The following is a 25,358-nucleotide window of genomic DNA, read 5'->3' as shown; positions in this document are numbered from 1 at the left end:
TCATATATATACATATATATATATATGTATATATATATGTATATGTATATCCTCAGCTGGCAGCACTATTTTAGAAGGTTCTAGAAACTTTAGAAGTTGAGGCCTAGCTGAAGGAAATAGGTCACTCCAGAGCATGCCCTTGAAACTGTGTCTTGTCCTTCTCTCTCTCTTTCTTTCTATCCACCATGATACCCTGTCAGAGTTAGCAGAAGCAAGGGCTATGGACAGAAATATCTGAGCTGTGAGCTTAAAGATGTCAACACTTCCTTGCCGTGTTGAGCATTCTGCCACAGCGGAAAGAAGTCTGGGTTGTTCAGTTGTCCACTCCACTCTCGCCAGGGTCATCTGGAAGTAGGAACCTCAACTGAGAAATGCTGCCCTCAGACTGGCCTGCGGACAAGTTTCTGGGGACATTCTCCTGATCTGTGTTGCTGTGGCAGTGTCCTGGGCAGATGGGCTAGGGTGGCGTCGGACAGAAAACAGATCAAGCCACGGAGAACAAGCCAGCAAGCGGTGTTCCTCCATGCTTTCTGCCTCTTGTCTTGCCTCTAGGTTCCTGCCTTGAGTTCCAGACCTGGCTTCCTTCATGGTAGACTGTGATCAGGATTTATAAGCCCGATAAACCCTTTCCTCCCCAAATTGCTTTTGGTCAGTGTTTTATCACAGCAATGGGAAGCAAACTACAACAAAAGCTAATACACCTACCTCAATACACACCTCAACTTAAACCTTTGCCCCTAACCCTTCCATGATATGAAGAATATCAATTATAGCCTGGTTTCTGAGAACTTTTTTTCTTAATATGAAAATGGATTCACCCCATGTGTTTGTAATAAAATTCTCTCTCCCCTTCGCTCCGGCTGTATTCTTAATAACTCTGTTTAGAGATGTTTTCTTTTTACTTATTATTAATCGTCAGCTGGCTGTAGCAGCTCTGTCTTTGATCTCCCTTTTGTCGGAACACCGCCCTCCCTGTCTGCTCCTCCGTCTCCCTCATAAATAGTAATGATACAAAAACAGACTCTCAGGAGCGAAAGGAGCCTGGGGCCAGCCTCCGTCAGGCCTGTGAATTGTCATTCCTGAAGCTGTCTATTCCCTAAGTTCTTCTGCCAGGTTTCTATGGGAGCCGAGGGATCATTTTCTCCCTTTCCAAAGAACAGGGTGAGTCGAGGCCTTGAGCTGGCAAGTCCTTTAAAGTCATTTTCAAAGGAAACCTGAGCTGCAAGGCCATGCGGTTGGCAGAGGGTGGCGTGACTTTCTGAAGCTCTCTCTGGGGCTTTGGGTGGTCAGCTCCTCCAGCTTCCAACACGTGCTCAGAGCCTGCTGCAAAGTCACTGCCAAGAGCTGATCAGTGGGCACATGTCCCCTCTCCACTGCCACCCAGGAACAGGAAGGGGATGCCGGCTTTCTCTTCTGGGCCCATTACCAGAACCACACTTGTCTTCCCAGTTCTCAGATCCTGCCAATCAAACTTGGTCCTCGGGGTTTTCTGAGGTAAAATAAAAATGGATGCCAAAGCAGGCCAGTGTGAACTGACATCTGAATCACGGATTCATAAAAGGTCTAGTTAACCCAGTCGCCTCTCGGATAAGCTGGGACACAGAGCCATGGCAAAAATGGTGACCCAACACACACAGGAGAGGTGGCTGTGCTCCAGCACAGGGGCAGAGGCTTGCTTGGCCTCTGTCCAATCAGAAAGCGTTGAAGTCTATAAATGTCTGTTGGTCACCCAGGAGACCTCAAATGCACTGAAGCTGAGAAGTGTGTGACTTAAGCCTTTGACCTGCCCTGTGTAGCCAAGTGAAGGAAACTTGTTTACGAAGCCAGGGCCAAGATGGGTCCTCTCATTTTAGAAAAGAATAACCACTGAGGCTCAGAGCAGTGGGGGAAGGGGGGACTATGAAATGTTTGTGTCTAAAGCGCAAGGGCAAGCCACAGAGCGCAGCCCAGAGTTAGGGGATTCAAATCCTCCACCTGACCTTCAGGCTGGGGTCTGCAGCTGGTCGTGTGCTCAGGACAAAAATAGGCAGAAACAGGACAAACCCCAGTCTACCCTCAAGCAACGACCCTCTTTAACATCTCACTGACCAGCGGCCCCTCCCTTCTTAGAATGGCTCCCACTGGAACCCGAACACTCGGAGGTCGGACCCGCTTGGATCTCCATGCAAAGATAGAGCTTCAGAGACATCTCCCTTGACTTTTCAACGTTTTATTCTTATATTTGTACAGCTATATTTTACAACGCAATAATGCAGTTTAGACACAGCCAAACCCTGTCTCCGGAGTAATTATAACGACAAGCATGACGCAGAATGTGGGAGGAGTCAGACATTCCCAAAGAGAGTTTAGTTAGTGACAACTTCAAGTCCCTGTGTCTGCTTACACTTCAGAAAGGGACGGCGCACGCTCGCCCATCGTTGAAAACTTCCGTGAAAAAAGGCACCGTGAGGACACGTTACAGGTATATACAAACTGAAAACTAGAACAAAAGTATACATTTCTCCTTCTGCAGCTTTTTTTGTTCTTTTTTGTTTTTAATACACACTTTTTAAATTGTAAACCTTCACTTGCAAAAAAATACAAAGACACTGAGGCATTTTAGACAAAATATTTTCTTACTTATACAGACGCAATACTTAAAATATTCTCTGAAGTGCTCTTTCTCAATAGATTCTCAGATCCGTGTCTGCCTGCAGATACAAAATCGAGCCTTTAACGCAGTTCTATATTTTCAATATATCTTTTTAGGTTTATATATTTATATTATATATATATATATTTATATATTTACAACTCTGCCATATATTCCTTCACCTTTGGTTAAAAAAATTAAAGCCCTCTCTTTGACAACATACTGAAGTCTTGTCTTTGAAAACAATACACATTTACATACAAAAGAGATTTCTGTTCCCACAGAACGTTTACATTCCTCGCGTTGCAACCTGTCACGTCAGAACTTTTGCCTTCTCCCCTACTTTGATATAGAAGATGATTTTGCTTTTTGCTGACATGGTTTGTTCGCCTTACACATAGGAGAAGAAGCAATAGTATTTTCTTAATGTTGTATGGCAGTGTGGGAAGGGGAGCCGCCTTGGCTCCCGGTCCCGCAAACCCCACCCCCACCCCCCACCCCAACTATGATCTGCACTAGTGGATGAGAGAGGCACTACATCATGGGGTGACCTTTGTAAAGTGTTACAGCATCCTTTGGGGAGGTTCTGAGAAAGGGCTAGGGAGAAAAGAGTCAACACTCCATGCTTCAGCAGGCTTTGGGGAGCTCCGGAGGCAGGTCAGCAGCCGACACGCGATATTGCACCTTGGTGTTGGTGATGGCGCCATGCTTCTGGCGCAGGTGAAGTCGCAGTTGGCTTTTGTGACGGAAGTGTAGGTTGCACTTCTCACACTGGAGAGACACCAGAAGCAAAACGTTAGTTATCAGCGACTCAAGAAATGAGTCCTTTCTCAAAAACCCAGAGCAGGCAGTCTCTGTGAGGGAGGGGTGGAGGCAGCTCCTCCCTCTAAAAGGGAACCCATCTGAATCCTGGCTTCCACTGGAGGTTAAGTATACACTGCTCAAATGTCCCTGCTTTCCCTTCCAGGTCACTCATGTTTCCCAGGCTTGAGATGCACTTCCCTGACTTAACTGCATGATTCCAAATCTTATCCAAGACACAGTTCCGATGCAAACTCCCCTAATGAGTAACCCATTTCTGAGTCTAAGATAAACATCCATCTCTTTTTAGATCTTGGATTTACAGCCGTGCCCCGCTACCATCTTTGTGCATTCACGTTCTCATCATGTGGCTAATACTTTGAAGTGCATACTTCTCATCCAAACCTTGGATTCTCCCTACGATCTAGCAGAATGCACCCTCAGAAAACTGCGACATCAGTCTGAATACAGCAGCACAGTTGGATTATATGGCCTAAATTCGTGGAGATTCTTGAGTCTGGGAGATTTGTTTTCAAACTGCACGGGTCCACGCCAACTGTGCCACCATTGTCCTGCATCCTGTCATGGCATCTACCAAGCCCTTAGCTTTCCCTTCGGTAAGGGATTGGGCCAATTAATGCCAAATGTCACTCTCAGTTCTTGTTGTCTCTGTGACTAAAATCAGAGCAGATCATGCCGTGGCCACGAGCTTGAGTAACTGGAAGCACTGAATGGATTAGTTACTTAAATACAGCCGGTTCATGAAGTAGGCACTATTTTCTGGATCAATGTACAGATGAGGAAACTAAAGCACTCAGGGTGAAAATAACCAATTTACCAAGAGACCAATAGCAAATACAGAGATGCTCATTCAAAGCCCGCTGCCACCGATGCATCAAAGCAATCTCAGAAGCTATGGAAGCAAATCAGTGTGGCTCTGTTCCAATTATATGTTATTTAGGTCCTACGGAAGTTAAATTTCACAAAACTCACAATATCCCAGTTTTAACCTACACAGCATTTAAAACTTAACCAGTGGACTGTAGTTTGCTGAGACTCCGCTCTGGCACACGCTCATGCCAACAGCCTGTCCTTGACTTGGCACAAAGCATGAGGGCACCTGCTCTTTCTTTTGAATTCCATTTATTTTTATGTACATGTGTGAGTGATTATCTATATCTGCACCATATGCGTGCCGGGACTGGGGGAGGCCAGAAGAGGGGGATGAACCCCCTGAGCTGGAATCATAGGCTGCTGTGAACCACCCAACTCAAGTGCTGGGAACTGAACAGCGCAGGTGCTTTTCACTGCAGAACCCCCCACGCTGTCCCAGCCCACTCGGCCTTGAAACGATGTTTTCTAGGCTTATTTTTGGTTCTGGTTTTGGTGTTTTCCTTTGCCATATTTCTCTGGTTGCTCTCCTACTAGGCTCTGCTTTGACATCTTAGGTGCTCTTCAATACATATCTAGTCTAGAGCTACGATGGAGACACTCGGAAAATATTTGTGGAATGAATAGCCCAATTGCGCTGCCTTTCCTAAGACCCAGGTCACTGAGACCAATGCCTCCGTTTCCAAGATGAACACATTGAGACCTGGGACCTCTGCTGCCCTCCGGTTCCGCATCCCTCCCCCTCGGGGCAGCCAGCGGCCATAGCTAGGGTTTACCTACATGGTAAGGTTTCTCTCCTGTGTGGATGCGCAGGTGGCTCTTTAGAGTCTGAAGGTGCCTGAAGCGAGTGCCACAGATTTCACAGGGGTACGGCTTCTCTCCCGTGTGGATGAGCACGTGGGCACGGAGGTGGGCCACCTGGAGGGGGAGCACAGTGTGAGAGACGCTGCCTGGGTGCTCGGCCAGCCTACGCCCAGGCCCTCACCCCACCCCACGGCACCCTTTCTCCTTGCCGCCCTGCTCACCTGCACAAACCTGGCCCCACAGGTTTCACACTTGTAGGGCTTTTCTCCAGAGTGAATTCGAGTGTGGGTCTTCAGGTTGGCTGGCCGATTGAACTGCGCTCCACAGATGTTACAGCGGTAGGGCTTCTCACCTGTCGCCAGACACATGGAAAAAAGGGATCATATTTAATGAAGGTCTACACAGCCCCTTCCTTTCAAGGCAACTGGCCAAGATGACTTAGGCCTTCCCTTCTCCATAGAAAGGTCAGAGGGAGAATCTAGGGCAGTGGTTCTCAACCTTCCTAATGAATGCTGTGACGCTTAATATAGTTTCTCGTGGTGTGGGGACTCCCGATCATGAAATTATTTTCGTCGCTAACTCATAACAGCAATTTTGCTACTATTAGGAATTGTAATGTAAATGTCTGCGTTTTCTGAAAGCCTTAGGTGACCCCTGTGACAGGGTCATTCAACCCCCAAAGGGATCACAACTTGTAGGTTAAGAAGCACTGATCTAGGGACCCGCCATCCTTCACACACACACACACACACACACACACACACACACACCACACTCAGCAGGGGACAAGGCCCAGAAACAAGCAGTGTCATGGTGGGATGTGGACAGTGCTACGCCTGGGACACACGGGGGAGGCTTCGAGAAGCCCGACCTGCAGAACAAGTGTTGCCATTAGGGCATCAGCCTATAAGGGCTTGAGCAAGAGACTGTCCTTCTCTGGGCCTCAGTTTCCCTCCCTGAGTGGGAAGGGCTGATTTAGACGACCTGGGAAGACGCTTCGGGTTCTTCCCTTGGACTGACTGATGCAATCATCCACTCGCTCGCCAGGGAGATACAATCAGGCTGCTCTAGTTTCTCTCGCAGAACATACTTTTCCGCTTGGGGCAGGCACCTACAGCTGTATTCCATTTGCAGGCCAGGCGGGGTGTGGGGCCGAACAGAAGCTGGGCAGAGGAAACCAATCTAGGGTTGAGCCTTCCATTACGGAAAGTTTTGGGGATAATGGGGCCACTGGAAGGTCTGAGAGCTAGTTAATGCCCACAACAATGAGGCTGTGCGACTTGCCCTGGGAAGAAGACTGTAAGTTGGTTGATAAGTCCTTGAGGGGCAGCAAGCGGCTTTTGTTGTTAGCTGGCTCTACCCGAACCCAATCCACTTTGCCACTACCAGCATTGGTCTCCTCACTGAACCCCAGCAGAGGCGGGGAAGCAGGACACACAAAGGGTAAGGGGAATGGCAGGGACAAGACAGGGCTAAGCCCCTAGTTTAGTGGTTCTCAACCTTTCTAACTCTGCCACCCTTTTATACAGTTCCTCATGTTGTGGTGACCCCCCCCCAGCCATAAAATTATTGTCATTGCTGCTTCATAACTGTAATTTGCTGTCATTATGAACCATAATGTAAACATCTGACACGCAGGATAACTAATACGCGACCCTGTGAAAGGGCCATTCAATTCCCAAGGGGTTGCCACCCCTACGTTGAAAATCACCACCCTATGCGAAGTCAGGGTGGGGCCTGCCTTCGGCTTCACTCCAACAAAGTCCCCAGGTTTATCCTCTTGTCTGTAGCCCTAACTGGAGCACTCACTGTGGGACAAGGCCATACCCGTGTGGACGGTCTTGTGACTGGCGAGGTTGCCTTTGTAGCGGAAGGAAGCCTGGCAGCGGTCACACTTGTACGGTTTGTCGCTGTGCGTCTGCAGTGTGTGCCTCTTGAGTGAGGCCTCCTCGGAGAAGCGGCAGTCACATTCATTGCAGAAGAAGGCCCCGTTCTCTGCAGAGAATGGAGGGAAACCACGTCAGCATGGTAGACAGGTAGACACCATGGTAGAACTCAGAAGCCTCTGTTCTCTGGAACTAGGCCAGTGCTACCCTGGACCCCGGGCTCCCTAACCAACACTTAGGGGAACCCAGAGGACCAGTGGGGGTTTTTCTCTTTCTCAGCATTTAGTCGTGGAAGACAGAGATGGGAGACAGATTGAATCTCAAGGTCTAGGGCTCTCAAACGGCCTTACCAATTTGAGGACACCTTAGGCTTTTTTCCTCCTGGAGCGCTGAGAAGGCTTTCTTATCAGTTCAAAGTTCAACGTCTATTCATACACAGCAGCCCTGGGGCAAGACTCTCTAAGCCTCTCTGAGTCTCCCAAGTCAGGCTAATATCCTTGTCCTGCCTACTCACAGGAGCACATTATACTATGAAAAAGAATGATAAAATTATGGGGACACGAGACCCAGATCTAACCTGATTAGTCTTTAAATCCCTTCAGGAGGGATTAATGACAAAGACTCCATGGTCATCTTTGCATCAAAGACAAAACCCTAAAGGTGATGGCAGAAATGGAAACAGAGGCCCAGAGGCAGGAACTGGATTGCAGAAGAGTCATCTGAGGTCAGGCGGGCACAGTCCCTGTTCTCCCTCTGATTTGTGGCCCGGTGCCACGCTGCTCACAGTCAGCAGCTTCTCTATTTTGTCACAACAGTTTGAGAGTGGTATATCCCTGCAGTTTAACCCTGATTATATATCTCCTTGGTCACAAAAGATAGTTGCTTGAGCTGTCTTCTAGAGTGAGACTTTTTACCGGGTTAAAAACTGAGGGAGCCAACACTGACTATACGGAAATGTGAATTTAATAATTCAGTTCAACTAACTTAATCCAGCAAACCTTTTCTAAGTACCTCCCCCATGCTAGGAACCAACTAAGGCCTGTAAAAAACACAGGAATGACTAAAACCAGAAGTTTCTCCAAAGAGAATCTATAGCCTTCCAAGAAACACTACCATGCATCCAGGTCGGTACAGTAGTTTTGGCACAAACAGGCTGAGGAAGCTCTGGGGGTCCCAGCAGCCCTGCAAGTCACTGTTGCTGGAGTGAAGCTGGATTGCTCAGCCACTCAGTTACCCAAGTTCAACGCCTACCCCTGATCAGCTCCGTTCCTGGTAGACGACGGGGCGGGGACGACTAACTATTGTTGGTGATGGTGAGTACCAATGGATTTATAATCCAGGTCATTTCCCAGAGACAGCAGCACCAATAAAATGGAAACAAATCCCACGGAGCAGAGGGGCCTCCCTTCTCCCAGGCACTGAGAGGCAAGGAGGAGAAAGGGACTCACCACAGCTGGAATCTGAGTACTCTGAGTGAGTCTCTCCCATCTCCTCGGGGAACGTGGGCCCAGCAGTATGGAGACACATCTCTGTATGCTGTGGGGACTGGGAGCCACAGGACGTGCACTTTGGGGGGTGCATGTAAAGTGGCGAGTGGCTCTCACTGCTGCTTCGGGGGGAGCCTGTCAGGGACCTGTGGACAGAAAAAAAGGGGTGTCAGCAGCCAGCAGTAGTAGTCCACATGGTCTCCATGCTAACCTCTCCCTGTATGCTCAGGTAAGCCCAGAGATCACAGTAGCCTTCTGCAGTTCTAAGGGTCACCCTCCTCAAGCTCTCTTCTGCTGATTGGTGTCAACAAGTACCTAACTTCCACTTCTAGGCTCAGTTGCTCCTCCTAAGGCCTGCAGCCCACAGCCTCTTTCGGTCTAAAAGGAGGGTCCCCTGATCCATCACGACCACAGGAAGTGCCTCTGGGATTTGTGGAATGCTTTTCTCCCACACAAGGCAATGCTCTCTCTTGCTACAGAAAACAAAAGAAAATGAAACAAAAATACAACTTCCGTGAACTATGCTTCATGACTCAGGCTAACTCACGCTCATACTAGTCCCCCTCAGCATTTCAGATAGAAGGCTTCACAGCCCTGCACTCTGCATCCATCCTTGGCTGGGAAGCTCAGAACTGAGCACAGGCAACCCCTGACCTTAGACCCACGGCCTCTGAAATCACCTGTTCACGATGTTATTCAGTCGGCTGGCTTGGGGGATAGTTGAGTCCTCTCCGTTCACACTGAGCTTGGTTGGGGACTGGAGACCAAGGTTCTCAGGCTCCAAAGGTGGCTGGCAGACAGGTGGGGCTGGGTAGACTCGAGGGGAGAGGCGGCCCAGCTCTGCCTGCTCAGTGCCCTCTGATTTGGCATTCTGGTTGAGGCTGTTGAGCACAATGAACTTATATTTCTTCCAGTTGCAAGCTTTCGGGTCAGTGGGGCTCTTGGCTGGAGGGGAGCCAGAGGCCTGAAGGATGCAGGCGTTCTTGCTACTGCAGGACTCTGTGGGTGAGTTGGGCTGGCAGTCAGATTTCTGGGGACTCTGGGGACTAACCAGACCCTTCCGGTTCAAGGGTGCATTAGGGGGCTCGAAATGCAGGGCGATTTCATCCTCCGAAGAGGGTCTCTCTTCTTCTTTGCTGGCCTTGTCACAGGGGAAGTATGGGGCATTCCGGGCAGAGGGGGCAGCAGGCTTGGGGCCCTCAGTCACACTGTAGTGCATGTCACTCCGTGCCTCCTCTGGGACTGCCTCCTTGGTTGAGTAGATGTTGCTGTGGCACAAGCTGGGGGACACCTCCATGGCCGGTCTGCTATATTCACCGGGGACTGGCCTGGCACTGTCGCAGGAGAGGGTCCGTTCCTTGGGGAAGTGGTTGGCCACAGGCATGCGGGCATGGGCATCTCGTAGCTCTTCATCAGAGAAAAGGAAGCTGCTGAGTGGGAGGTGGCTGTACATAGGATACGAGGCTGGCGGTGTAGACAGGCCACTGTAGAGGCTAGGGGGAAAGGCTCTGCTCTCACACCCAGGAGGATTTCTTAGCGACAGGTTGTTCTCCACGACCTCACGCCCTCTGTAGGCCATGATGTCATGGGGCATCAGCATCCGGCTGTTCAGGAACTCTTCTCGGGGAGGCTTAAGTGCTGGGGCCATTTCTGCTTCGCTGTGGGGGTTAAAAAAAAGACCCCAGGTTAGAACTGTTAATCAGGTGACCTTCCACTGCTATATGACCACTTCTGGGTCTGAGTCAGCTAGACATGGAAGATTTGACTCTGGAGTTAGAAACACAATTATAGGGCATTAATACTCTGAGGTCTAGTAGCTGGGCTATAGTTGGGGAAACTGAGGAAGATGAGTCACTCAATTAGTCTGTGTCTGACTGAACCTGACCTTGCAAATGGCGAGGCCCATATGTATGCATGTCTTGGGGACTATAATTCTTCTGGTGACGTAGAATTTGATGGGCTACATAAAGCATTTAAGGCCCGTATATCGTTTCAAGCAATGAGCTAAATCATTCGAGTAAAACCTGCAGGGAAAGGCAGGCATGTTATACACATGGAAGCAAGGAAGGAAGAATGTATGCAATGTTAGTATGATACACTCGGAGAATATCATCTAAAGACCTGGCCCATATGTTCAACAGATGCACTGAGAAGACCACAGAGGAGGAGAGCAGGAAGTGACCAGTGCAAAAGCCCTGGTTCCGGAGCAGCCTGGCCTGGTTTGCAAACGCAGCTCTGACCTGGAGCAAGTTGCTTAACTATTGGGAGCACAAGGCCTGGCCTGTATAAAGTACTCCCAAATGAAGGCAATGATGAACTCGCCGCCATTATCACCCACTGGAGACAAAAACATTGGCTGCAAATACTTAAAGGGACTTATGTGGGTGAAAAAAGTAGGCCAGCTCAACCCGCTCTTCAGCTAACAGAGCCAGAATCAAAAAGTGAGGGCTGCAAGAGCCAGATTTTAAGAGGCTGTCAGGAGGGATTTTCCAGTTACCCCAGGTGGATGGTATGGCGCTGAGAACATGAGTTCTTAGTCCTTGGAAGTGGTCAGATGCAGACTGAAAATGCCTTCTGTTAAGAAAGAAGGCCATTTCCCTGAAGCTGCCAAGGTGAGTGATTCTGAGACAGTTGAGCCTCAAGTAGCTGCTGCATTCAGCAAGGCTCTCCACTTCCTCAGCTCTCAGCATCGTCGACCTCCACGGATGTTCACGTCTCCTACTCTTTGGGTAAGGGCTAGACCAAGTGAACTCGATTCAATTTCTTACGCATCCTCCCAAGGGGAGCGTGGCTATATGGGTGAAGAATAAGGCAGCCACATACACTCTGGCGGCCCGTGCTCTGGTAGGGCGTTAAGGCACATGTGTAAATAGTTACAGTAGAAATCTAAAGGAGGGCCTACATATGCACACAATCGTTAAGAGAAGGTTGGAAGGAAAAGCAAAAATGCTGCCTGCCAAACACAGAGGAGCAGAGGGAGTTGGCTAAACCTCCGCGGAAAAGGTATCCAGTTCTGGCCCTGCAGGGTGAGTGGAAGGAGAGAGACTAAAAGAAAATGGGGCAGGGTGTGGGGGGCAGAGGGTACCCAAGACATACACATCTGGGCTGCTGCAAGGAATGACATCTGCCTAGAGTACACGAATAAAGGGTAGAAACACGCAATTTTTGTAGCGAGGTGGGTGTAATGCGTCCTAGATGCTGTCGTGGCAGGCACAGTTTCTGATCTGAAAGTATCCTTTCTGCACCCCCAGCTTCTACCTAGAGAGCAGCTCACCTGGCCTTGATGAACTTCCTGCACGTGTCCACAACGTGTTCCATCTGCAGGTACATGGCTGTAGCCATCACAGCCATTATGTTTCCTTCCCGCAGGTTGAGCCTAGATGTATACATGAAGTCCAAGAGGATGCAGAACCCCTCAGGGTTGATCTCAGGATCCAGATTGATTACGCTAAGGTTGCACTTCAACTGGTCAGTGAAGATGCTGTAGAAGAGGCCGCTGTAAGACAAACAGAGGTGCAACTGTAGGGGTCACAAAGCCTCTGTGTCTTGTCATCCCAGAGCCCAGAGCCCTAAGCTCTGTGGCACTTACTAATACCTTCTACCTGTGGACAGCCTAGCAGATACCAGGAATTTGTGGATGGGACTGTGCTTTGGTTTCCCGGCCACCCAGACCCGAACAGTCACACAGAAGCTATATCAATCACAACACTGTTTGACCAATGGCTCGGGTGTATTTTTAGATAGCTCTTACACCTTTAATTAACACATCTATCATATCTGTGTATCTCCACGAGCCTGTGGCCTACCGGTAACGTTCTGGCATCTTTCTCCTTCAGCAGTTACATGGCATCTCCTTGATTCCATACCTACTCTCTCTATATATCTCTGTTTGGATTTCCCGCCTGGCTTTACTTTGCTAAGTCATTGGCGAAAACAGCTTTACTCATCAACCAATAAAAGCAACACATAGACAGAAGGCCATCCCACATCAGGAATTTTTTAAGTGTTTTGTATGTTTACATTAACCTCTGTCCTTTCTAATCCTGTGAGATATGTACCACCAATTTCCATCTTTACAAATGGGGAAACTGAATTCGCAGAGTGTGGGAATCACGGCCTGCTTTCCTGTTGCCTGACTTAGCTCTCATCTGCAGCCACTACTCTGACTTTAAGTTTTTGTCTAAGTATTTCCTCTCTTTGCCACAATATCCTTATTTTAAAAAGTCGATGACATGAGGAGCAAATTAGGGCTGGGTGACAGATAATAATATATCCATATGCTCCACCACCTTTCTCAAAGGCCAAGGATCATCAGGACGTCAGTTATTCCTAGAAGATTTGAGGTAAATCCCAGGCCATGTCTTCAGGTCATGTTGTCTATTCAGCTAAAACTAGAATTCTAGACTAGCTTGTCATCTCAACATTACTCTTTCTGGGTGGGTTGCCAGAAACGAACCAGACCTTCCTTCCCCAATAAGCAATTCTTCAACCTTGTCTAATACCCTTAACTTCTCTGTACCTTGGTTTCCTTATCTGCCAAGGTAAGGGGAGAATTGTGTGTGCTTAATAGGATTGTGGCAAAAATGAAAACTGTTAGCGGTACCACTGATGCTTGGCACACAGTAAACACTAGCTATTATTTTATGTCTGTACAAATTTCTGTTCTCTGTATTTTAAATTTTTAGTGTGTGTGTGTGTGTGTGGTGTGTGAATATGCTACGGAATGGGAGTGGAGGTCAGAGGACAGCATGTCAGAGCTACTCCTCTCCTTCCACCATGCTGGTCCTAGGGTTGAAGTCAGGTCATCAGGCTTGGAGGCAGGTGCCTTCACCTCCTGAGCCATCTCATCAGCCAGCCCTTCACATTATTTTTTAAGTGCTATTATTAGACATTAGCTACTTTCTCTAATTGCAACACAGAGCTGAACATCACTGCATAGACCTGTTCTTTGCTTTCATTGCAAAATGGAGACAGGATACCATCCACAGGAGACGGCTTGTGGGGAGAGCTTAGAATTGACTTAAGATGATATCACCCAGGAAACTTGAAATTCAGGAAAATACGAAGAATTATCAGACTTACTCACTCTCTACTTAAACCATGGAACTATAGTTATAGTATAAATTAAGTCCAACAATCTGGGCACAGTGGTTCATATCTACAATCCCAGCACTTGGGGTAAGAGGATCAGAATTTCAAGGCCAGCCTTAGCTAAGTAATGTGTTTAAAGCTGTTTCAAGAAATATTTTGTTAATAAAGTACAGCCGTGGCATAAAAGGGCAAAAGCTATGGGGCTTAGTTAAAGTATTTAGAACCTGCCCTTTGCTTTTCATCCGCACACTGGATAACTGCATGTCTTTTAGTTAACCAGCATGTGTCTGTGTCTCCCTGCTGGCTTCAGACGCATCGTGCCTTTGAGAGTTCATTTCTTCACCCCCTATGCCTCTGTTCTCTAAAGCTGTGTTCCTTCCATTGTTTCCTGAAAGTCCAGAACACCAGGCCAGGTGCTGAGATCTGGAGACTAAGGGAATATCATCACAGACACAAGGAACGACCTACATATTCGTCTCGCTGGCGGCTGCCAATCCTACCTCCCCGTCTTATACAGTCACCCCTCACTCCAACCCCACTCACCTGCAGGCCATGAGCACTGTCTTATGGGCTCTGAACTGTTCACGGCTCACCACAATGACAACATCCGTCAAGATGTCCCGACTCCGGAGACGATTAAGGTTAAGAAGAACATCACTCGCATGGCGGGTGAACTGAATGCAGCTGTCAGCCGGCGAGGCCATGTTGTCTTCGCCTGAACAGAAATTAAATTCCTATTAGTCCTCTAGAACCTACTCCCTGCTTACGAAAAGACGTAGACAATGGTTTAGCAAGCTAAGGTGTAGAACGCAACTCAGGTATTTAATGGACAATTCCTAGTCCATCTCGGACATTTCTATCCATAGCTGTCGAACAGGGAGAATAAAAGCAAAGGTAGAAAGCTCTTTAGGGGAAAGGGGAAGGGAAGGACTGTTAAGTGTTTTTCCCACATACTAAAGACACTGCCAATCATTGAGAGGCAGTGAGTATGTTGCAATGAAGAAAACCACTCTTGGAGAGTTACCCAGTTCACTTTGCCTTTCACCAGCTCTATGACGTGGAGTGTGCTGTTACTGTTTCTGGGCTTTGGTTTTCCGAAATAGGAAGGGCAATACCTATGTGGTATTTAAAATTAGAAATATGTGCCTAGACCATAATAGGTTCTTAAAAAAAAAGGTGCAGCTATTTTTATCTGTATGTCATTTCATTATCCATCCCATGCTCTGGGATTGTGAGTTGTTTTGTTCAATAATTTGAATACTTTAGCACCAGCAAACCCTGGCCGAGTAGGTGACCAGACTAGCCTGAACTGTGAACGAATAAGGGATGAACGAATAATACCATGCAGCGCTATTTAGTCAGTTAGTATCAGGACAGAGGGGTAAGCGCTGAGATCTGTACAGAGAGAAGTCATTATCCTTTGCTCGTCAAGCGAAAGGTGGCAAGCTTAAAAAGAAGCACACATGCATGGGTGGGTGAAATTCAAAAGAAATAATTCACCTACAAATCTTACAGCCTATGATTCGATTTACTCACCCAATGCCTTGCTTCACAGTCCAAAATTTTGCTTTAAAACTGCAGAGAAGAGAGCAAACAGAGATTGACTAAATGAGTGTAAGATTGTCCACTCGGTCTTATTTTAGGACACACGTAGTTAGCTTTGCTTTGATAGCTGCAGCCTGCCAGCTGGTGCGGTTTTCCCACAAGCTAGCAAACATATTCCATCTCTGCGCTTATAGAAACAACAGGCACTCAAAGCCATTTGGTAACAATGCCTTAGCCTTACTGCTGGGAATACCACTGCCAACATTAATTACAAATACCTGTATACATATATTTCCTTTCCCAGGGTAAATATATATATATATACACACACACACACACACACACACACACATCAAAAGACCATTTGAGTTTATGGGAAACAAAAAAAAAATAAGTAACTCTTTCAATATTAATGATAATGATTCTTCAGGGACCGAAAAACACTGGATGCTATTCAAACCCTTGCTAAAAATATTATCTTTCAAGTCTTAGAATGATTCCACAAGGCTGATACGGCCAATATCTTTATCCTTATTTCACTGGTGATGAAATTGAGACTCAGGGTTCAAATGACTTGTTCAGGACAAACAGCCAGGCAGTATCTCCTCATTCTCTGGAACACTTAAGACGGAATACCAAGTCTACAGAATAAAACCCGAGACATCATGTTTGTGCATTCCTTGAGTATCTTTGCCCTCTTTTTCAAAGTTTCCCCTCCCTCTATTTCCAGGTCTAAAACTAGACAGAGGACTGACCATAGCTTCCAAGTTTGGCCTTCTCCTGGCTGGTGAAAGATTTAACTGTGTGGTTTAGCTGAGAACTGGCCAGGGAGCCTTAAAGAGATTTAATGAAATATGTGCTCTCTCCAGACTGGTTTCTCTAAAACAAAAATCATTAAGAACATAGGTGCAAGACTCCCCTTTATGATCGGATGTGGGCTGCAAAGCAGAGTGATAATATATCGGAACTCTGTTCTCCCATTTAAACAGCACGGCCCTCCAGAACTGCTTTCCCAGTAAAGTAGCCTAAGGCCAGTGAGGTCATGTCGGGCCACGTAGATCACTGATGGCCTGGCCCTAGGTCTTCTGGCTTAGATTCCTGTCCTCTTTCCAAGTCAGCCTACGTGCTGTAAAAAACGCAGGACAGCGGCACCCTGAGGTAGGTGAATCTCAGTTTTAAGCTCCTTCCCCCACACCAACTTTGTCCCATTCCACGGAGCTGACTCTTACCAAATGAGCACTCTAAAATGAGAGGTTTCCTTGAGTCTGTAACCACTCAGATATTTCTCTGTGGTGCCAAGGGCCAGTCAGTCAGTCTCATCAGCTTCGAGCTTAAGATGTGTGTGTGAGTGAGTGAGTGGGTCTGGGGTAGAAAACGGGGGAAGAGAGAGGGCAGAAAAAGACGAAAGAACCTAGTTCTTCATGAACCCACCCCAATCCAGAGTGAGGAAACAGGTTTCACTTGGGCCTCACGGAACTTCAATAAACTTGTCTCTTTTGAAAATAAATGCTGCAGACACGTGACGTTTATTTACTAACTTTCTCCTGCTTCCCCGCAGAAGAGATCCACAAACCCTTCTGGAATACTTGTGCTGAGCTTCAACCACTTGTGGATTTCCAGTCACAGACTTTTGGAACCACAGGAGGCCCAGATTTGCCATTTCACCATGACAAGTGGCAATGACTCACTCCAGATGAGGACAGACCGAAAGCAAACCAAAAAGGCAGTCCTGCTAAGTCCACTGTCAGGCTGGCCTTGGGCTTTTCCTTTACGCCTGTCTCCTTCTACACAGCGCTTGCCCAGACCCCAGCAGCCTGTGCTCTGCAGAGTCACTGGCTCTAGGATTCACTTCTATATGAGCCAACTGTTCTCAGCAGGCCCCACCACAACTCCCAGGGTGCCGACTAATGTTCTAGCTGAACGGCACCTCCCTCCAGGCGCTGCAGACACGGAAGCTCCGCTAACCAGCCTTTCCCACCCATCATTGTACCTTATCTTTATAACGGTCAGGATTCACTATGAAGGAAACTGAGGCTCCCGGAACAAGCCCTTGCCCAAGATCTCAAAACCATCCTCCAACAAGGTTCTATGAAAACAAGCCCAGGGAGAATCAGGCCAGCAAGGAGAAGGGAACCAGAACTGGATCTCCGCTCTAACTCCAGGTCCAACTGCAGTAATCCCCAACTAAGAATTAAATGATGACTAACCCACCCCTGCATCCTTTCCCTCCCTGGGCGCTTTCCTTGTGTGCACTCAGTGAGACAGCTTCTCTAGAGGAGCTTCAATTGGGAGGAAAAAAGGGGGGGAGGAGAGAGAGAGGAAAAAAACAGGCAAAGAAGGCAGCAGAACTGGGAACAACTGGGCAGGAGAGAGAGAGAGAGAGAGAGAGAGAGAGAGAGAGAGAGAGAGAGAGAGAGAGAGAGAGAGAGAGACAAGCAGAGAGACCTGAGAGGTGAGGCAAGAGCTAGCAAAGGAGCCAATGCGAAAGAATTCATCCTTTCCCTTCCCTTTTGGGCGGAGGTGGCACTAGGCAGTCGCACTGCTTGCTCACACACACCGGCACAAACCCCAGCCCCGCCACCTGGCAAGCCTGCGCAGACTCGCTCACCGCACCTGGCTGTCTGTACCTGTCTTCCTGGGACCGCCCACCCCCTGGCGATCGGTTGGCACTGCTGCCCATCCGCCACGAAGCCCGGGAAGGTGCGGCCAGGGCCGGGTGGGAGGACTGTAACGGCCCTCAATTTGGTTACATTCAAATAAATGTTTTCGTGAACGTCGGTAGCCAACATTATGTGCGACTTTTTTTTTTTTCCTGTTACTCTGTCAAAGTAGGGGGCCACGAGGGGAATGGCACAGCCCTCTCATTCCCGGAACGTTGTCGACCTCAGCTCTGAGGATTTCATAGAACACTCCTGCCCAGCGCGGGCTCCAACGAGAAGTAACTTTCCAGGAAGCCCAATCCGGGTTTGCTGGCTATGCAGCATTGGCCGGGGACAGAGCACCCTTTCCCCTAAATCCGCCGTCCACATGGGTTCTGGCTTCCAGGCCCGAGTCCACCTGGTCCCCATCCCTGCCCCCAACAAGCTAAAAAACCGCAGTGTGGAGCCCAGGAGTCTGGAGACAGTCCGAGGCTCGCTCCATGATTTCCAGTTTGCCCCATTCTGACAACTGGGTGGCTGGAGTTTGTTTGCTTTTGTTTTGTTGTTGTTTGTCTTGGGGGTTTGATGTTTTTTTCTTGGGGTTTCTTTTTGTCCTCTTGCTTGCTATTTTTAGAAGGGAATGGGTGGGTGAGAAGTCAAGGTCAAAGAGATCAAGTCCCCCAGGAGTAAGGGTCCCCACCCTTCTAGACCTGGCCGAATGGGAAGAAAACTAAACCTAAAAGAAAACTAAACTGAAAGTCTCTTCCGCCTACGTTGGCAAGAAAGGGGAGGTTTCCGCCCAGCCTTCTTTAGAGCCAGAGCTACCAGGCTGAAGCCAGACAAGCTCCGGGATTTCAGAATCTTATTTTCCCGAAAACGTAGAGACAGGGTAACCGTGCCGACTGCTGTCCGGAGCTCTAAGACCCCGCAAGGCTGCCTCTCCATCTCAGGAATGTCCCCCGCTGTGACCACCCACTAAGTGCTCTCAGCCGCCTGCGTCTTTGGGACGGTTTCTGCACAACCTAGTCCAGTCCTAAAAGTAGCGGGTTGCATCTCTGCGCCGCAGAGGCGGGGTCAGGCTCGCACCCCAGGGATGGGGTCTCTCTTCTCTTAAGATCCTGTTTTCTGTTTTCCTCGTCCTTCGCCCTGGGCTAAGGGAATTTTTAAACCGGACCGGGTTGAATATCTGAGGAGTTACCGCACTTCTCACAAGTGCAATCACATTAGTATTTACCTCGTCCCGACGCTAGAGAGAGCCCTCCATCAAGGTTTGAAACTACAACTGGCTGCTCGGCCCGCCCCTCCTTCCCATTGACCTAGTTTGGCCAGTGTCTGGATTTGGAGAACGCCTTTCCACTCCTCTCTATCCAGGATGGTTGCTGGATTATTGGTAATCTAATAACTCCAATAGCTCGCCGAAGAATTCCAAGAGGATTCTCAAAGTGTAAAGCACTGTCTAGGGGCAAGGAGTTTGAATAAGGCCAGGTGGGGGTGCGGGGCTGACGCGTTGAAACATGTCTCTGGGCTCCAACAGGACCGCTCTTTCCTAACAGGGTACTCAGGTCTAGCCACCGCGTTCTGGAGATAACGGGTAGAGTCAAAGCGTTGCTTCTGTTCAGGAGGCAGAGGAGGACAATATTGCTGCTCTTGCCTCTGGGTGGCGATGACACTAAAGATAATAAGAGATATTGGTCGCGTGATGGCCTCCCAGCTGCTTGAACTAAACTAACCAGAGGATTTTATGTCCTGACTTTCATTTCTGTCACACGTCCTGCCCCAGAGCTCTTGCAAGGTTGCAAACTTCGAGGAAATAAAATAAAACAAAGGGATGTGTTTTATCATCAAGATCTGAAGAGCCGAGGGGATGCTCCCCATGAACCTGGCCAAGACAGCATCCAGAAGGCCTGCAGACAATGCCAGCAAACCATGTCCTTCAGCAGAGATCTCTTCCCCCATCCTGGCTGAACTGGGATCGGCCTTGGGGTACGGGGGGGTGCTGTTGAGCAGGAGAGAGACGCATGATCTCCCCAAGCAAACAATGCCTTTTAAAATTCGATCTAGACAGAAGTCAGCCAAGGTCTTTATTCACGTTAATGAAGATGGAAGGCACTAACTGTCCTTGGAAAGCGATGAGTCAAACTTGACCGCGCTTCAGACACGTCCCCAGATTCGTTTCCAACACGAACAGAGGCGCATTTCTCCGCGCGGCGGCCTGGGACAAATCCCGCAGTGATAGAGGGTGAACTGGATTCCACCCGGCCTGGGCGGGGGAAGACAGCTGTGTCTCTGCGGTGGGGACGCAGGCTGCCGCTAGAGGTCGCCCGCGCGCCGATGCAAGCGAGCCATCTCAGTTAAGAGCTTTGAGAAAGAACTTTACTCAAGAGATGGGGCACAAATTTTCAAAGAATAATTTAGGCATAACTAACTTCTCTCTCTCTCTCTCTCTCTCTCTCTCTCTCTCTCTCTCTCTCTCTCTCTCTCTCTCTCTCTCTCTCTCTCTCTCTCTCTCTCTCTCTCTCTCACACACACACACACACACACACCAACCTGCTTTCTCTCCAGGCCACTGAGAAAAGGATAAACGGGATGTAAAGACAGACAGCTAACTGGCGCACATCCCCAACTGGACTAAGTAGTCCCTGGCCACCCAGTACAAGCACGTGCAACAGCTTTGAGACGCCCCACCCCCTCAGTACCTCTGTAATCTTTTCATGTCTATTGTCAAAAACCTCATGCTAAAGAATGGTAGAGAACGCTCTCCAATGTGCACTGGCAACTCCAATGACCTACGGTTAAACTGCTGTCCCCCCCATGAACTGAGATTCTTTGGAATTCAGAAACTTACTGTTCGGCCTAATTCCACAAAAACAACGACGAAGTAAAATCCTAAAGATCCTGAGGGTTTCGAGTGTCATCTTTTTCAGCTACCAACTTTGTCCGTGAAGTCACAGATGTCCTCAAAGACAAGACCGTTTCTTAGTTGAGATAGATATTTAAGACTGAGCGAGTGTGGATGTGGACGGCGTGAGCATATGGTTTTCATCTGTCTTGTCAAAACTTTGAAAGTCAAATGCCATCTTCGTTGGAGAATGCCCTTCCCATCAGTTCTGGCTGATCAGATCAGACCACCGCTCGCTCCGAGCAGGAACCTTGACCATAACCTACCACTAGGTGGCGGACTCAGTCCGTTCAGTCTGTTAGCCTAGACTTCCACGGTAGCCCTGTCCAGAGGCTTTCTGTCTGTTTCTTGGGGGTGGCGGGAGGGGGGAGGGGGAGGAGATGCTTCCAAAACTGAAGTAGGAAAACATTTAGTTGAGCAGATGCAATTCTGTTCTTCCGGTGCTCACGCCTCTATCTAACACCGCACCGTTTCGGGAACTGCTTTCGGGTATTATTTGGTTATTTGTTCCCCTCCTCCCCTCCTCAAAGCTGGCTACACTCACTTAAAAAAAAAAAGTGATACCTGAAAGTTTTAAGAGAAATTCATGCAAAAGGAGAGAGAAAGAAGAGGAGAGAGAGGGAAGGGGAGGGGGAGGGGGGACGGAGAGGGAGGGAGGGAGAGAGGAGAGAGAGAGAGAGAGAGAGAGAGAGAGAGAGAGAGAGAGAGAGAGAGAGAGAGAGAGAGAGAGAGAGAAGCAAAGGCCTGGAATAAGCTCATGAGCCATCCCCACGGAGGAAGGGGGAGCCGGAGTTAAGACCTTGACCCACTGAACAAAAGCAGGAGAAGGGAACCGAACCGACTATATCCTTCGAGGGGGGCTACTGGTCTGGAAATGGGAAACAGAAAGGGTTGGAAGGAGCGAAAAGAAGCCGGCCAGCGGGGCCACTGTGCAGAACCCTCGCGCGTCGCTGAGGTTCCACTTGTTGCGCAGTGTAGGAAATCGGCACGCGCCACACTGCCTTGACTCCCACATGGCTGCAGCCCAGCCTACCGCTGCTACCTGCGGTCCACAAGCCTCTCCCCACCACCCGGGCACACGCCACCACAGACCCGGGGGAAACTAGGGCACTTTCGTTCCTACGGGTTTTCGCACCAAAACATTCCTTCTATTCTCAAACTCAGACCATCAGCAGACTTCGGGTATCCTGAGCAGTCAAGTCCGAAGTGGAAAAATAGCTACATCAGCCCAGTGAAGACGCAGCTAAGAGCCCACCTCCACCCCGGCAAGGGTGTCCCTTCATTTACGGGAAGAACATCGTGCTCGTTTTGAAAACAACGTGTTTCTATCCTATTTAAGAGACTAACTGCAAGGTATTAAATTTAAAAGTTTCATCTCTCAAAGTTTTTGAAAATCTCTCAGAGGGAGTTGGGGCCACATGCCTAATTAATTACGGTCATTTCGCAATTATTTTTCAAATGCTCGGCTTTTACCAATAGTTTCGCCCACCAAGGGGTGGCGCTGCCGCACCACCTCCCCTGAAACTTAATTTTTTTTTTTTTTTTTTTCACAACAGAGTGGGATATCCCCAGCAGGGGACAGAGGGAAGGAAGGATTTTGACATCTAGTCATGGCATTTACTCAACCCATAACTGCAACTCCTCCTCGGGGCTCAGTAAAAGACAACTTAGAAATCTAGGATGCCATTCCTGACCACCAAGCCCAGAATAGATTAGTCTTTTCAAGAAAATATTGCTGTAAACCTTTCAAAACTGAGGAGAGGAACAAGGTAATGCGTAAATACCCGTTTTTCCGGGCGGTCTCTCCCCTCCACTGGCTTAGTTGTCCTGAACAGCATCCAGCCTTATTGTGGGTACCAAACAGACCCTTAAAATCATTCAACGCCTGAAAGTATTAGAAAAGAAATTCTTCCAAATAGGATACTGGAAACTTCTATTTATAAACGGGGATGGGCGGTGGGGGTTGTCTATCTACAGGTTTCTATTTTGGCCCCAGGGCTCAACTGCAGTCGTTTTAGTAAGAGAAAATGTCTATCCCCTGGTGTTTTCTCGCCATTTTCTCTCCCCCCAGGGACAAATCTCTTTCCTTTTTATTAAAATCGGTACATAAAGAAGAGTATGATTTCATCTCACTCCTTTGAGCTCATGTTTGCTACCTCCAGGAATAGCGTGTGGACTAGGGCCAGATGAACTTCAACTTGGGCTGCAGATTTACGAGGTCCTGCTCAAGTGCCAAAGGCTCTTGGTAGCAAATAGAGAGCAAAATAGATAGCCGTCTCCGGATGGGTCATGCTGCCCCCCTCCCTTATTTTAAAGTTATTTATTAAAACCACACACAACACCTCGCAAAGAAAAAGGGAAACCAGTGAACTGCAGAGGAAGCCAGCGGCATAGCTCAGAGCCACAAACTCTATTTCTAAACAGTCCTTTCGGAAGATCCCCCTCTCTCTCTTGCCCCCTCCCTCTTTTCTTTTTTGCTGTTCTTTTTGTGGATAGTAAAGCATCCACTGGCATAGCAATATCTTCCTCCTGGGAACTATACAATGTTGGGGGGGGCAAAGGTAAAAAAATCACTTTTTAAGGAGGTGGGGTGCAACGCTTGTCTCAAGGACCATGTAACAGCTCTAGAAGGCCAGCACCAGGTTTGAGGTAATTTCTCACTATCCCTAGCACCAAAACTAAATCTCTACGGGAGAGAGCACAACACAGAGGTTATTTATTTTACTCTTAAAAACAAAATGTTGGTTGGTGTTTTTTTTTATGGGGGAGTTTTAAAACTCATTTTTGCAACACTAGTTCCATTTTCTCCAGGGCTCCAATAACACGGTATTATAAAGGCAACGCAACCCACAGTTCTCAAGACATTTAACGTTCACTGTTTCCGGCAGGGTTGCCTCTAGCTCCCGCTGCCCCCGAGGCAGCCAATTTCCTAGGTTCCAACTCCCAACCCACTCCCGCCCCGGGCCGCCGCCGCCGCTTTTACCCATTCCTACTCCCTCGAGGAGAGCCACAGGTTGCAAATCCAACCAACCTCGCAATCTGTTTTTGCAAAATCACTCACAAAGATCTCCCTTTCGCACCCGCTCCTCCCATCCCGGGTCCCCCAGCCAGAGTCACAAAGTGTCCTTCTTCCCTCCCTGGTTTTTCACATCAGGAACGCGGACTGGGGCTCTGTTTTCATTCCTTCGCCCAAAAGAAGGACCTTGGGAATCTGAAGCCTGGAATCCGCTATACCCAGGCCCATCGCTGCCTTTTTACACAGCTTGCACCAAGGGGGAAAAATGAAATTAAATTTAGGAAAGGGAGGGGAACTACCGCTGAGAGCCAACACAGTCACGCAGCACCCAAAATACAAACACCGCGGCCGCCAGAAATCCCGCCACCTCCCCGGAGCTCTGGACGGGCTGGCCAAGATCCCCGGGGTCCTGCACGCTGAAAGCGCCGCAGGTGCAAAAAAGAAAAAAAAAAAAGCCGCGCACCCCTCTCCCGCTCACCCCCAAAATCCCTGTCCCGCCTTCAAGCCTCCTTCCTCGGGCTGGGGAGACCGAGCGCACCCGGGTTCCCGACTGCCTCGACTCACAACCAAGAAAGAATAATTTTCAAAGTATTCAACATCCCCGCCCCCCCCCCCTCGTGCAAGCGAAGCCTCCCCAAAACACTCTTGTCTCTCCTTGGGAAGATCACGGCTCTCAAAGGAAACTGCAGACACGCTACTTCATCTGGCTTTATGACCAAAAAGAAAAGGGAAAATAAAACAACCAGCCGAGGAGTTGGCTTGCATTCCCCCCCATGCCGACTCCCGGCTCGGCTGCAAGGCAAGGGACTGGTGCGGGGCCGGGGCCGGTGGACGGCCGCCAACGCGGGCACCGGGAGAACTGAGCGGGGAGGGAGGCAGCGGCGGGGAAGGCAGTTTGCAAGCGAGCAGAGAAAGCAAGCCAAGCCGCGCGAAGCCGGCGGGGCCGCCGCGGTCCGCCCTCCCAGGCCGCGCAGCCCAGCGCCCGCCGCCCCGCGCCCCAGCGTCTCCAAACACCGAAACAACACCGGGCAGGGCGGCACAGCCTCCCCGAGGCGGCCCAGGCGCTCCAAGACAGCAAAAAAAAAAAAAAGAAGAAGAAGAAGAATACGTATGCGTAAAGCTAGATCCTACAGTGGGAGAGACGTGGGGCTGATCTTCGGCATTTATTTTAACACCTGACAGCTAGAATCAATAAATAGATACATTTATATCAATAGATACACATAGGAAACTTGGAGCCAAAGCATTTGGCAAAAGCGGGAAAAAAAAAGAATTAAAAGGTAAAATCATGATCATGAGCAGCGGCGGCGGCAGCGGCACCAGCGGCAACAGCGGCGGCGGCGGCAGCGGCAGCGGCGGCGGCAGCAACAGCAATAATCACCTGGTGTCCGGCCTTTCCTAGAAACTTCTTGCATCACCACTTCTAAGAACCCCAGTTCTAAGAATCAACAGAGCTCAATTCTCGGAATTTGAGCTGCGGGCTTTACCACTGCTCCGCAGCAGGGGAGGACTCGGTGACGGCGCCGCACACCGCGGCGCCCTCCTGGCCGGCACAGGGCCTCGGAGTCACGCCGCTGGCCACCGTCCGGGGCCGATCGAGCTCCCCGCAGCACCGCCGCCCGGAACACCAAAGGTCCCGCGACGGGCGAGCGCAGCTGGCAGGCGAC

General features: G+C 49.1%; 1 protein-coding gene across 3 annotated transcripts; it reads right to left on the bottom strand.

Moving 5' to 3' along the window:
• Window positions 1-2,198: 2,198 nt before the first annotated feature.
• Window positions 2,199-25,358, bottom strand: Bcl6 (BCL6 transcription repressor). 3 transcript variants are annotated; one of them, XM_057764440.1, is made up of 10 exons: window positions 25,073-25,358; window positions 15,129-15,167; window positions 14,136-14,307; window positions 11,776-11,997; window positions 9,182-10,159; window positions 8,463-8,647; window positions 6,956-7,123; window positions 5,350-5,480; window positions 5,105-5,242; window positions 2,199-3,403 (listed from the first exon to the last, which is right to left on the bottom strand). In XM_057764440.1, the coding sequence occupies exons 3-10, from the start codon at window positions 14,294-14,296 to the stop codon at window positions 3,260-3,262; spliced, it is 2,127 nt and encodes a 708-aa protein (XP_057620423.1). In that variant the 5' UTR covers window positions 14,297-14,307; window positions 15,129-15,167; window positions 25,073-25,358; the 3' UTR covers window positions 2,199-3,259. The 3 variants fall into 3 exon arrangements, with proteins under 3 accessions (XP_057620423.1, XP_057620424.1, XP_057620425.1); XM_057764441.1 differs by lacking the exon at window positions 25,073-25,358 and adding an exon at window positions 20,622-21,286; XM_057764442.1 differs by lacking the exon at window positions 25,073-25,358 and adding an exon at window positions 16,367-16,925.

Source organism: Chionomys nivalis, chromosome 3 (genome assembly GCF_950005125.1).
Source record: "Chionomys nivalis chromosome 3, mChiNiv1.1, whole genome shotgun sequence".
Classification (NCBI taxonomy): Eukaryota; Metazoa; Chordata; class Mammalia; order Rodentia; family Cricetidae; genus Chionomys; species Chionomys nivalis.
Note: the sequence above shows the minus strand (reverse complement) of the source record. Positions and strands in the feature narration are given on the sequence as shown.

Coding starts and splice junctions, on each gene's coding strand:
- Bcl6 (XM_057764440.1), bottom strand. CDS start 14,296: ATGGCCTCGCCGGCTGACAGCTGCATTCAGTTCACCCGCCATGCGAGT. Junction 8,648..9,181: donor CTGAATAACATCGTGAACAG/GTGATTTCAGAG, acceptor TTCTGTCCACAG/GTCCCTGACAGGCTCCCCCC. Junction 5,243..5,349: donor GTGGGGCCAGGTTTGTGCAG/GTGAGCAGGGCG, acceptor CTCCCCCTCCAG/GTGGCCCACCTCCGTGCCCA.